Source organism: Miscanthus floridulus, chromosome 6, assembly GCF_019320115.1.
Source record: "Miscanthus floridulus cultivar M001 chromosome 6, ASM1932011v1, whole genome shotgun sequence".
Lineage (NCBI taxonomy): Eukaryota > Viridiplantae > Streptophyta > Magnoliopsida > Poales > Poaceae > Miscanthus > Miscanthus floridulus.
In genome coordinates this window covers 21,412,263-21,426,441 of record NC_089585.1, presented here as the reverse complement: position 1 = coordinate 21,426,441, position 14,179 = coordinate 21,412,263, and the positions used below count along the sequence as shown (strand labels likewise).

The 14,179-nt window shown below is 46.0% G+C and overlaps 1 protein-coding gene across 1 annotated transcript; it reads left to right on the top strand.

Moving 5' to 3' along the window:
- The first annotated feature begins 10,787 nt into the window (after positions 1-10,787).
- On the top strand, positions 10,788-12,279 carry LOC136461839 (reticulon-like protein B9). The gene is made up of 5 exons (XM_066461162.1): positions 10,788-10,885; positions 11,026-11,206; positions 11,454-11,595; positions 11,711-11,780; positions 11,879-12,279. The coding sequence occupies exons 1-5, from the start codon at positions 10,798-10,800 to the stop codon at positions 12,040-12,042; spliced, it is 645 nt and encodes a 214-aa protein (XP_066317259.1). The 5' UTR covers positions 10,788-10,797; the 3' UTR covers positions 12,043-12,279.
- The last annotated feature ends 1,900 nt before the right edge of the window (positions 12,280-14,179 follow it).

Here is a 14,179-nt window from a genome sequence, read left to right as displayed (position 1 = left end):
TTGAGACATGTAATATAGGCTTAACTTATGACTTAATTAATGAATCATTATATAAGCCTATCATTGTTGCTCCCACTAACCCTTCTTGTAGCTCTTCCACTTCTACCTCATCTAGTAGTGATGGTTTCACATATGATGTCTCACTAATGGTTGAGAATGAGACCCTCAAGAAGGAGATCAATGAACTCACTCACATCTTGGCTAAGGCCTATGGCGGTGAGGACCGCTTGCTATGTGCTTGGGTAGCCAAAGAGCTTCTCTCTACAAAGAGGGATTGTGCTATACCCCAAGAAAGGCAAAGCGGCCTTTGCTCCTCACAAGACTAGCTTTGTGAAGAACAATGATCGATTTTGCACTAGTTGTAAGCAAGTTGGTCATAAAGAGCATGAGTGCAAGAACAAGAGCAAAAATGCTAATGTATCCTCAATTAGGATTAATTCTTTCTATGTGCTTACTAAGGGTACAAATGGTGTGAAACCTAAGTTCATTGGTACACCATGGATGGGCATAAAGAAGAAAGCCATTTGGGTGCCAAAGAGCTTAGTCACTAACCTTCAAGGACCTAAGTAAGTTTGGGTACCTAAAAAGAATTGATCTTCTTTATAGGTCAATTACAAAGCTGGAGGAAGACATTGGGTTCTTAATAGTAGGTGCACTCAACACATGACTGGTGATGCAAGAATGTTCAACTCAATCAACACCAATGGCAATGATGGTTATGATAGTATTACATTTGGTGACAATGGCAAAGGCAAGGTCAAGGGGCTTGGTAAGATTGCAATATATAATGACATGAGTATTTCCAATGTGTTGCTTGTTGAGAGCTTGAACTAAAATTTGCTATCAGTGGCTCAATTGTGTGATCTTGAATTCAAATGCATATTTGGGGTAGATGATGTAGAAATCATAAGTGTAGATGGATCTAACTTGATCTTCAAAGGCTTTAGATATGAGAATCTATACTTGGTTGATTTCAATGCTAATGAAGCTCAATTATCTACATGTTTGTTCACTAAGTCTAGCATGGTTGGTTATGGCATAGAAAGCTTGGTCATATTGGAATGAAATAATTGAATAGATTGGTTAAGCATAAATTGGTTAGAGGCTTGAAAGATGTTGTGTTTGAAAAGGATAAGCTTCGTAGCTCTTGTCAAGCTGGCAAACAAGTTGGAAACACCCATCCTAGGAAAAGCATGATGAGCACTAGTAAAGCATTTGAGTTATTACATATTGCTTTGTTTGGGCCAACACAATACACTAGCATCTGTGGAAACAAATATGGCTTTGTGATAGTGGATGATTATACTAGATACACTTGGGTATTCTTCCTAGTGGACAAAAGTGATGCTTTCTATTCTGATTAGAAGATTCTAAGTGTGTAGGATGCGGAGGCTCCGCGCTTTGGCCCGGAGGCTCCGTGGTCTATAGACCCAGGATATTTTCTTTTGTGCATAAACTGTCATACGCATCATGGATTATTATTTGACACACTTCTTTTGCATCCCACGATGGCATGAATACAATGTATCTTTCACACTTGCTCTTAATATATGCAGAGTGTGTCTTGAAAGACATTTTTATAATTCCAAACAAATCTTGCATATATTAAGGGGGAGCCCTTGTATTCTTGCTATCAAAAGCTCAATCTTTTAATTAAATGTAAGCTTTAATTGTGTTGTCAACATTTACCAAAAATGGGGAGATTGTAAGTGCAATCAAGCTCTAAGTGGGTTTTGGTGATGTTGACCACATAATTAAAGTACTAATGGCTTTGACAAGTGTTTGACAGAATATCTTTAATCGTGGATGCAAAGAAACAAAGGAGGAGATTCCCCAACTTGAATCGATGGCTTGCAACGACTCGAAGAGCTATGTTAATTCATTTTATATTTTGAAATTGAGTCATAGGACAAGTCATACTATTAAGGGGGATACTAACGGTGTGCTGGGTGGAACCAAGTGCTCAAAACTTCATCTTCAACTCAAATAATCCCAGCCACAAAAAGCCAGCCGAGCTGAATTCTTATGTGCTCTGGCTACGCGGAACCTCCACGCTCAGTCGCGAAACCGAGGTCTGTCTGACCAGACCGTTTTGTGGGTGACATGGGTGGTATTTATACCATGCCCCTTTGCCCCCAACAGTCGTCTTCTTCCTCATTCACTTAGACTCGAACTAAAGCTCTCTCTCTCACCCAAGCTTGGTGCTCCCAACTCTCTTGCTCAAATCTTTGTGATTCCTTGAGGGATTTGGCTCTAGAGAGTGTGAGAAAGCTCGAGAAGATCCTTCTCCTCTGTTCTTATGCATTTGGTGAAGCCCTAGCCACTTGGTGTGTTCGTTACTCTTGGAACTTGGCTCCTAGATGGCTAGCGGTCGCCTGGTAGCTCCCAATGTACTGTGGTTGAGCACCGGGAAGATTGTATTACCCTTTGTGACTTAGTGGAACCCTCTAACCCATTGCCTTGGTGATAGGTTGGAGAAGAGGAGCGAGTTGAAAGAGACTCCATAGCCTTTGTGCCTAACCTCAACAACGTGGATGTAAACAAGCCTTTATGGCGAGTTGAACCACGGGATAAATCCTTGTGTTCATTGTGATTACTGTTGTTGTTATTACTTGTGATTTGAATTAATTTTTAGGGTTTGCATCTAATCTATGAATTCCTCATCTTCTAGGTGCAACCGACTGTTTGGATAGGTCAACATACTCCCTAGGAAGGCTGGTATTACATTCGATCTATTTTTTATTCGTTAAATTCTATAGTAGATCGATTTCATACTCCGATCCCTGAAGGTTCCACGCTCAGTCCCGGAACCTCCACATCCTAGAACCTCCATGCTCAAACCCAGAGGTTTCATGTTCTGACTGTTTTCATAAATTGATTAAATTTTAGAAAAAGGCCTATTCACCCCCCCTCTCTAGGTCACTTGCTAGATCCTTTCAGATACAAATCAAGCTAGTACAAATGGCTCTCAGGACAATGAACAAAATCAAGTAGCTAGTACATCATTTCAACCCAATGATCAAGCAAGTGCAAGCAATCAAGTTTCAATACTCCAACCAACCAATATTGCAAGGAATCATCTATTGGACACTATCATTGGTGATATTTCAAGAGGTGTGCAAACTAGATCAAGATTGACTTTATTTTTATGAGCATTTCTCATTTGTGTCATTCATTGAACTAAAGAAGATAGATGAAGTATTAAAGGATATTGATTGGGTGAATACTATGCATGAAGAATTGAATAACTTCATAAGAAATCAAGTATAGGAATTAGTAGAGAGACCAAAGGGACATAATGTGATTGGAACCAAATGGGTCTTTAAAAACAAGCAAGATCAAGATGGGATAGTAGTAAGGAACAAAGCAAGATTGGTAGCACAAGGATATACATAAGTTGAAGGTCTTAACTTTGGAGAAACATATGCCTCAGTTGCTAGATTGGAAGCAATTAGAATCTTATTAGCCTATGCTTGTGCCTACAACATCAAGCTCTATCAAATGGATGTCAAGAGTGCATTTCTCAATGGTTACATCAATGAAGAAGTATATATTGAGCAACCTCCCGGTTTTGAAGATGACAAGAAGCCTGACCACGTGTACAAGTTGAAAAAGGTATTGTATGGCTTAAAGCAAGCACCTAGAGCATGGTATGAGAGATTGAGGAACTTCCTACTCTCTAAAGGGTTCATGATGGGCAAGGTTGACACCACTTTTTTCACCAAGAAGATTGGCAAAGACTTATTTGTGTTGCAAATCTATGTTAGTGACATAATATTTGGATCAACCAATCAAGACTTTTGTGAAGAATTTGAAAAGATAATGGCTAATGAGTTTGAAATATCCATGATTGGAGAGTTAAGTTACTTCCTTGGTCTTCAAATCAAGCAATTGAAGAATAGTATATTCATGAGTCAAGGCAAGTACATCAAAGACATACTCAAGAAGTTTGGCATGAGTGATGGCAAAGCTATTAGCACACCAATGGGGACAAATGGCAATTTGGATAGTGATGCAAGTGGCAATATGGTGGATCAAAAATTGTATCGGTCTATTATTGGAAGCCTAGTCTATGTGACCGCATTAAGACCGGATGTCATGTTTAGTGTATGCATGTGTGCAAGATTTTAAGCCTCACCAAAAGAAAGTCATTTGAAGGCTACAAAGAGAATATTGAGGTACTTAAAGCATACACAAAATGTTGGTTTGTGGTATCCCAAAGGAGTAAAGTTTAAGCTAGTTGGTTACTCCGACTCGGATTATATGGAATGCAAGATTGAAAGGAAGAGCATCTCGGGCACATGTCAATTGTTGGGAAGATCACTAGTATCATGATCATCAAAGAAGCAAAATAGTATTGCATTATTAACCGTCGAAGCTGAATACATATCCGCCAGTAGTTGTTGTGCACAAATACTTTAGATGAAGGTCACTTTGAGTGACTTTGGAATCAAGTTCAAGAAAGTGCTATTGCTATGTGACAATGAGAGTTCAATCAAGTTAACCAACAATCTAGTTCAACATGCAAGAATAAAGCACATTGATGTCCGCCACCATTTCATAAGAGACCACCAACAAAAAGGGGACATTTGCATTGAAAGTGTAGGCACCGAAGATCAACTTGTCGATATATTCACCAAGCCATTAGATGAGAAAAGGTTTTGTAAGCTAAGGAATGAGTTAAACATATTGGATTTCTCAAATATGTGTTGATGCATCCCCCACTTATATGACATGCCTCTCATTCGAGCATTCCAAGGTAAAAGTTGATTGGCACGGCATACATCCTTGCTAAGGACATATTTAGTGCATCTAGTCATCTTTCACATTTAATAGGCTCATTCATGAAAATCAAATGATTTTGATGTTTGTATGGTACCACCATTGTTTCTATGCTTAATTTGGTCTAGTGGTAGCATATGACATGTTTGTGGGCTTGTAAACCTAGTGTTTGATCTAGAAAATAAGCTATAAGGGTTTAACTCAATATGGTATAAGATAACCCTTATTTGGAGATGTGAAAAGCTTGTCCTTGGATCAAACCGAGTTAAATATCTTTGGCAAATGTTCTAGATTGAACCAAATTTGGGAAAATGGTTCTCACCCTATTGATTAATATTGATAATCTCAACCTATCTATATTTTGAACCTTTGTGGTCATTGATGACAAAGGGGGAGAAATAGTGTACAAAGATAGTAAAAAGACAACAAAGAGGAAAGAGAAACAAAGATATAAGTGGTAGGGGGAGAATTTGACATAGGGGGAGAGATATGATAAAGGAAGGGGATCAATTAAAATTTTAAGCACACAAGTAGGGGGAGCAAGCTCATGAACTTGTATGGTGCATTTGAATATGCATTTCATATATTTGCTTGCAATGCACAAGTTTTCAATTTCAATATCCATGCTTGTGTGGTGTATGCTAGTTGTAGGGTTGAATGATGAAATGAAAAACTAGCATAGATTAAGAAACTAGACTTATGTTCATTTTATGGAAACTAGACCCTTGCTTCTAATGTTGATCTCATGGGGTATTCTAATTTTTGTGTATGTCTAGTTACTAATGGTGCTAAGGATGGTATATTGGTGCACTCCGATTGGTATCACGCTTCAAAGGTTCATCTTTTATACCTTAGCATCATTTGATAGACATTGTCTCCTATGTTTTCTATCTAAGCATATGTGCAAGCTACAATCTAAACTCTTAGCACATATGTAGGGGGGCAATTGATACTGTAGGGGGAGCAATTGCTACCGTATGGGGTTTATGAAACTTGTCCATATTATTTTACACATGGTAAAAATGCTTGGGCAAGCAACATGGATTCAAATGAATTTCAATTCATATCTTTGCGAAAGGGTTGTCATCAATTACCAAAAAGGGGGAGATTGAAAGCTCTAGTTTGGTTTTGGTGAATTGATGAAACCCTAAGTGCTAACCTAGTTTATCAAAGTGATTATGAGATAGGTAGCACTATTCTAAGTGATGAAGCAACAGTGAAGATCATGATGATGGTGATGCCATGGTGATGATCAAGAGCTAGGACTTGGAAAAGAAGAAAGAGAAAAACAAAAGGCTCAAGGCAAAGGTGAAATTGATAGGAGTTTTTCGGTTTAGTGATCGAGACACTTAGTGAGTATGATCATATTTAGGATCGATAGCCGTACTATTAAGAGGGGTGAAACTCGGATAAAAATGTGGTTATAAAAGTGCCACTAGATGCTCTAACTCATTGCGTGTGCATTTAGGATCTAGTGGAGTGCTAACACCCCTGAAAATGTTTGTAAAAATATTCTAACACACATGCACGAAGTGTTACACTTGGTGGTTGGCACATTTGTTCAAGGGTGGTGAAGTTTGGGATCAAAAGGAGCTATTTCATATTGATCAGACTCTACCTTGGGTAGTGACCAGACTCTGACCCTACGTCCGCTCAGTGGTGCGCAGTGAAGGCCACCCTCGGTCTTTTGACCAGACACTAAGAAGAAATAGGACTGGACGGGTTGGGGGTGCGTCCGGTCAGGCCATGACGTACGCTGATGCAAGCATCAAAACAAGCCAGTGAGGATCGGACCCTAAGCCATGTCCGGTCACCAGTGATTGGACGCATCCGGTCACAATTTTACCTCTCTAGGAGCTCTCTAGAAACGATCGGACTCTGAGGCGTGGTGCGTCCAGTCAATTGAATAGGAGAATCCGGTCGATGGTCAGTCAGCGCGTGCGAGTGAGCCATTGCACGCCAACGGATAGTTTCAAATGGCTAGGACACATAGCGGTCAGGCTGCGATCGGACATAGCGATCGGACACGTCCGGTGCACATGACCAGCGCGTCTGGTCGTCCCGTAGTCAGCCCAATAATTAAGCCAACGGCTCTATTGTTTGGGTGTCTATAAATATTGTTTGGCTGGTCTAGCTCACTCTCTTGGTCATTTACATTGACATAGCAACCTTGTGAGCTTAGGCAAAGCCCTCCTACTCATCTTCATCATTGATTCATCATCTTTGTGAGATTAGGAGTGAATCCAAGTGCATTGTTTGAGTGTTTGCATCTAGAGGCACTTAGTGTTCGTGTTTTTATCTTGGTGGTTGCCGCCACCTAGATGGCTTGGAGCAGCGAGGATCATCGAGCGGAGGTTGGTGATTGTCTTCGGCTCTGATCATGGTGATTGTGAGGGGTTCTTCACCTTTCCCCTGTGGAGAGCCAAAAGGTACTCTAGTGGATTGCTCGTGGCTTGTGTGATCCTCATCTTGTATTGGTTGTGTGGCACCCTATTGAGGATTTGGCGTGCGATGCCAATTAGCGCGTGAACCTCCAAGTGAGTGAATCGTCACAACGAGGACTAGCTTATCGACAAGTAAGTAAACGTCGGTAAAAAATCAATGTGTCATCATTTGATTCTGAGGTGATTGGTCTTCATTGGTATTCATTCTTGTGATTAATTGGTTTATTCCTTGACTCGGTGGTATAATCATCTTGCTCTCTCTCTCTCTTTACATTACCGCAAATTAGTTGTCAAACTCTTTAGTGTAGCTAGTCATGAGAGCTTGTTAGTTTGGTTAGTGTGGCTCTTTAGTTAGTCTTTGAGAGCACACTAACTTAGTGTAGTGACATAGCCATTGTGTGGATAGAGACTATAGAAATTAGAATTGTGATAGGTGGCTTACATTTTTAGGAGGCTAGCGCAACACTTGCTTCGCCTCATATTTATCTAACTAGTTTGCTAAGTGTTGTTGTAGAAAATTTTAATAGGCTATTCACCCCCTTCTAGCCATTAGGACCTTTCACGGGTGCCGAATGCTCTTGTAGCGGAGCCGAGAGGTCTTGCAGTGGTGTCGACCACTAAAAGACTGGTGCTGAGCACTCTTGGGGCTGTGCCGAGCACTCCAAGAGTGGTGCCGAGCGCTGTAGCCGGAGAGTCGAGCACTCTAGGTGTTGTGCCAACCACTCTAGCAGAAAAGGGGACTCCATTGATGCCGGTCGAGTTTGCCTCACCTCCAAGCGACATCACTGAGTTCGTGGATGCCTTCCACGACGGTGAGGAGGTGCGGTTTCGTAGGCTAGATGACATCATCGGTGGCACAGGGTCCTTAGGCCAGGTGGGTCGACTGCTCAATGACCCAGAGCTGCTTCTCGTCAGTGCAGAGGAACCATCCACATTCACGCTGGTCAAGCGTGATGCAAATTGGCGACGGGCGATGTTGGAGGAGATGAAGGCGATCGAGGAAAATGAGACTTGTGAGCTCGTCGATCCACCTCTAGGATGTCGTCCGAATGGCCTAAAGTGGGTATACAAGGTCAAGCGGGGCGAGCGCGGTGCCATTGTCAAGCACAAGGCACGCCTCATTGCCCGAGGCTTTGTCCAGCGTGAGAGCATCGACTTCGAGGAAGTATTTACGCGATAGCGCGCATGGAGTCTATCAGACTGGTGCTGGCTTTAGCAGCAGCGAAGGACTAGCGCGTCCATCACCTAAACATAAAATTGGCCTTCCTCAACTGTCGAGTTGGTGGAGATGGGTCTTTATTAGGCAACCTTCGGGTTTTACCGTCGAGCACAGGGTGCTCCGACTGCGCAAGGCGCTCTATGGGCTGCGGCAGGCCCTGCGAGCGTGGAACGCCAAGCTTGACGCCACGCTAGGTGAGCTTGGCTTCATGCAGTGCGCAACCGAGCATGCGCTCTACACACGGTGATGGGGGAAGGAGGAGCTCGTCGTCGGCGTGTATGTGGACGACTTGATCGTCACCGACGTGCGTGCGGAGGACATCGACAGCTTCAAGCGTGAGATTGCGGCTCGTTTCTGAATGAGCGATCTTGGCGCACTCTCCTACTACCTCGGCATCGAGGTGAGATAGGGGAAGGAGGCGCTAATGCTCGGTCAGAGTGCGTACGCCTCGAAGCTGTTGGAGTGGAGCGGCATGACTGAGTGTAAGCCGTGCATGACTCCGATGGAGGAGCGGCTGAAGCTGACGAAGGCCAGTACCACGGTGAAGATAGATGCAACACTCTACCGGAGCATCATCGGCGGTCTGCGCTACTTAGTCCACATGAGGCCGGACATTGCGTTCATCGTAGGCTACGTCAGCCGCTTCATGGAGGATCCCCGAGAGGATCACTGGGCCACGGTGAAGCGGCTGCTGCGCTATGTCAAGGGGATGATGGATTAGGTGATCGTCTTTTCCAAGACCGGCGGAAGTGGGCTATAGCTCACTATATTCAGCGATGCTGACATGGCGGAGGACATCGACGGACGGCGGAGCACCTCTGGCGTGCTCGTCTTCCTTGGGTCGGCTTCAATCTCATGGATGTTGCTGAAACAGAAGGTGGTGGCGTTGTCCACGTGCGAGGCAGGGTACGTGGCGACGGCCACAGCGGTGTGCCAAACTGTATGGCTACGTCAGTTGATGAGCGAGTTGACCGGTGTGGAAGCTCACCCAACAGTACTGATGGTGGACAACTAGCCCTCCATCGCCCTCGCGAAGAATCCGGTTCTCCACGACCGGAGCAAGCACATCGACGTCAAGTTTCACTTTCTCAGGGACTATGTCGATGGAGGGTAGATCGTCATCGAGTTTGTGGAAACTGGTCGGCATCTCACGGACGTCCTCACCAAGCCGCACGGCCATCTTCGGTTCACGGAGCTGAAGAAGATGATCGGCATGGTGGAGGTTCTAGGGTTAGCAGCACGATTAGGGGAAGAATTATAAAGTAATCTGCTGCTCTCCCTCTAACGCACGGTAGGGGCAGACGTCGAAAGGGCTCCCCTACTGCTGCACTGTAGTCGCGGCAGGGGCAGGCGCCGAAAGGCTCCCCTGCCGCACTGTAGCCACAGCAGGAGAATAAGCCAAAGTCAGCCCTGCTGTCACATCTAGTCACTGTAGCACAATGGCAGCATGGCATGTCTATATACTATGATTAGATTGGTAGAGTTGTATATATAGCTTCCCATTGCAACTCAATGAAGAGAGTGAGTTCAGTTTTGCCGTCCCCTCTGCAGAGCTCCGGCCAATGCTGGTGCTTATACTATGTGTGCGCTCTGTTCTCCCTCCATCTTCTATCTTTAGTCGTAGTGTGTGTGTAAACGCCAGTGAACGGTCGGCTCACCCGTGCGGGAGACCCCTAGGCCAACATTTATCCTGAAATCTTTTATGACAAACACTGAATCTCCTCAACTTATCGGCGATACCACCATCCAAGCAAGTCTGATTTGAACACAACCACAAACTATGCCCCGCGCTGCCCAATCAAACTTGCTTGCTCAAAGAGCCTTCGGTCAAGTTGATTCATTTCTTTCTTCTGAGTTATGTCACTCCCTTTCTTGTAGTGTTTAAGATGTTTAATTACTCCGTGGCGTATTGGAATCTTCTTCACAAGTTCACATGTACGTACAAGCTATATTTCGAGTAATCTTGTTCCTCCAAAAAAGAATCAAGTTGGTCATATTGTAAACAACCTCCGAATAATATATGGCTAGTTGAAAGTCATGAAAGATCTAGCTTTGCCTGCTCGATCACCTGCAAAAATTACTTAATTATGTGTCAACGAAAAACTGAGAAAATAGGATTCAAGCTGCCCAATCCGGGATAGCAAGGATTGGATCGGATCCCAGTTCCAAAAGCCACTCGCACGACAAAGTATCATCACCGAAAGGAAAATCCTCGAGGCAAAGCTATGCTTCGCTTTCCCCGGGCACCGGACGCCGTGTGGATCACCCAACCTGGAGCCTTATTACTGCCGCGGCTATAAGAACTTGGCATCCTGAGCTGCATCCTCGAACACAGAATCAAACCGATCGAAAATGGAAACAGCAATGAACGGACACTACAGGGCACCCAAGCTCTTTGGCAGGGAAAGGACGCTCCACGCTGCCCTCGGTGGACGCAGAGGTGATTCGTTCTTGCGAGCTGAAACCATGCATGGACTTTATTGTTATATACGGGCTCGATCGATGCATGCGACAGATGCGCCCAACTGATCAAAGCCTTTCGTTTTCGTTGATAATAATCCGTGGGTGCACACTGCACAGCCGCGGACATCATCCTGTGGAGGGACTGGAAGGCGTCGGCGTCCATCCTCGCCGCGGCGACGGCGGCGTGGGGCCTGTTCGAGGTGGCGGAGTACCATTTCCTCACGGTGGTCTGCTACGTCGCCATGATCGGCATGCTCGTCTTCTTCATATGGACCAACGCTTCTACCTTCTTCAACCTGTAAGCAAGCACAGCAGCCTTCCAACTTTTTTGTTTTCTTCGCAGCCCAATTTTTTTCTTTTCTTTTGAGAGGAATTCTTCAAAGCCCAAGTATTCGGCCCATCGAGGTTCATACTAGTAGCATGAAAGCCCACACGACGTGAGGCCGAGACTAAGCCCGTTAAATCTGAAAACGGGCTGAAATGGAATGGTGCGAGAAAAAGGAGCACTGACGAGAGTCGTGAGATGTTTTTTTTGATACACGCAGGCCGGTTCCCAGAATCCCTGATGCTCTGGTGTCGGAGAGGGCCAGCAGGCAAGCGGTGCAAGACGTGCACCGCAGGCTGACCAGGTTGGTGGAGAAGCTCCACGACATCGCTTGCGGCAAGGACATCAAGATGTTCATCCTGGTGCGCCACTAATCATTGACCAACCTGCTGCCCATTCCATCTCCTCCTTTTCCTACCAAACAGCGCTAAAAATAAGCATCTGATCCTCAATCTGCCCGTGCGTTGAATCCAACAGACGGTGCTCTCGCTGTACATGGCGTCGGTGATCGCGGACTGCTTCAGCTCCCTGACGCTCCTCTACCTCGGTAATAACCTGCTGAACTGAGCCATTTTTCAGTGGTACAGGTTTCATCAGAAGGCGAAATTCGCAGCATCATGTCTTTTAATTTGCTGCCTCCTGCAGTGGTGCTGGGCACGATGACGCTGCCTGCGCTGTACGAGCGGTACGAGAGCGAGGTGGACCACCTGGTGGCCAGAGGCGTGCACGATCTGCGGACCCACTTCGCCGACATGGACTCGGGCGTTCTCAGGAAGATCCCGAGAGGCACAGGAGCTGCAACCAAGTGATTAGCCAAGGAGATCACGACTGACTGATGACTACATAACAAAACATGACATATGGTGTAACTATACTACATGTACAAGTGGATTAAGAACGCATGTCGCTGGTCCCATCCCACTGAAGGTCCAAAAGAAGTGTGGTTATGGTTACCCTGCCATTCGTTATTTATTAAGGTCTCAATTCAGCTGCACTTAGAAGCTGCTTGACAGGTTCATCAGAACATGGCCCTGAAAGTTGATGCTTAATCGCTGGTCATGCTACAGCCTGATCTGTCCGCGATACTGTAATCTTTTCACGGTGCCAGGCCATGACAGTACCTGATCCGCGACGTTCTCTGTTCTCTCTCTCTCTCTCTCTTCTCTTCTCTTCCACTGATCGAGAGGGGACGGGACGGTCAGGGTCATCCGGGCCGGCAACAGATGGGTATGGGCCCGACCCCGACACCCACTGGGCTCCACCTCCACGGGAGTACATCGACGCCGACCCGCGCACGCCAGCCGGATCATAAAAGCAAGGCGTTCCGTGCGCCTCAGGGAACCAAGCCTGCCTGAGTGCCTGTGCCATGGTTGTCTGCTCTCTTTTGTTCTCCTGCCCCGGCAGAAATGCCTGGTTGCCCTGGCTGGCTAGTGGCTGTGGCTGTGGCTTGGGATGATCTCACTCGCTCCCAGGGCGTGGATAACTCATCTCATTGCCACGCGAACCTGACCCGCCTCTCTCTTTCTCAGTCGCTGTCGGCCCTCCGTGACATCGGCCACAGGCGAGACGAAGACGACCGTCTGCTTCTTTTAAGGCCTACGGAATACATACGCGCTTGCTTGTCACGTCAGGACAAGGAGAAACTTGTTTAAAGCGCTTCGTTCGTTTCGCTTGTTGGCTTAACTTATAAGTTATTTTTTTTCAGCCAACCAACAATATTTTTCTTTTATAATAAATTAGTTTTCAGCTTTAGCTTATCAACCAAGCGAATATGGCTTTATCTGCTTCATTGTAGTACGTACGAGCCGGTTTAAGATAGATAACCATATCCACAACCTATGGAACGAGGGGTTGGTCGCCGAAACCCGTCACCGTGTGCCCAAACGAGACTGAAGGACAGTAACACGTAGTGGGTGGGCCTGATTCCCTCAGGTCCCCCCACTAGCGTGACTGATTGATACACAAATACTCCGTATAAGTTTAAGCAAATGATCGTCCTGTTTGGTCTTGTTTTGCTAATAAGTCATGACTGAAAGTACTATTATCTGATTTAATGTGAGAGAAAAATATTTTTCATTGATTAAAAAAAATACGGCTTATAAGCCAAACAAACCCAAACAAACAGGGTGTATCTCCGCCGGTCTATCTGGGCACTAAACAAGACATCCATCCGTCATTGCATCCAGTGAGTCTGTGGGCGAGTAGTAGCATGCGTGTGCCGCCAGGGGCTCTGTTCGGCATATCGTAAAGCCGCTTGTCGAGAAAAAAATACTATATCATAGTTTATAAGTCAGGTTATAAGTCGATTTATAACGATAGCCGAACATTCTTACAGAACACTAGAGGAGTAGCACACAGTATTGCGCCTGCGGCGAGGTGAGCACGCACGTACGGCCCCGCTCTGCGGCATCACGTCGTGTCGTGTCCTGCCTGCCCAGGGACCCCAGCCTTTTGGGCCTTTGTTTTGGCCTGCCTTGGCGTGCGGCGGCCGGTGGGCATGCAGGCAGCCGAGCCGGTCAGAAAAGAGGGAAACAATGGACGCGGCAGCCGGCAGCACTGCACGGCGTCTGCGTGCGGCGTGGTGGCGTGGTCCGCCGCAGCACGGTGCCATGATGCTCGCTCTCGCGCGCGCGCAAGCAAAGGGATGGGGTGGGTGTGCGAGGGGGGCGTGGATTGGACGGGAAAACCACGGACGCGCCGAGCCCTTTTCGGAGGCACGCTTGGCTCGTTGCCGTCCTCCTCTGCCCTCTGGTAAAGACGACGAGGGGAGGTGGAGGGATCCGAGGAGGAGAGGATCAGAGGAGAGCAACCTGCCACCTGCGATTGTCTCCATTGTGGTGCGCAAATGCAGTTGCTGGTCCTAGTACACGTAGTTTTCTCACCCGCTAATATCCGGCGACACGTCGGCGTTCTGATGGTCCGGAAGCTGGAGGACTCTGGGGTGAT

Excerpts from the sequence above, each read along its gene's own strand:
- LOC136461839 (XM_066461162.1), top strand. The coding sequence starts at position 10,798 with ATGGAAACAGCAATGAACGGACACTACAGGGCACCCAAGCTCTTTGGC. Across the intron at positions 10,886-11,025 it reads TGCCCTCGGTGGACGCAGAG|CCGCGGACATCATCCTGTGG; the intron begins GTGATTCGTTCT and ends CACACTGCACAG. Across the intron at positions 11,781-11,878 it reads CCTGACGCTCCTCTACCTCG|TGGTGCTGGGCACGATGACG; the intron begins GTAATAACCTGC and ends TGCCTCCTGCAG.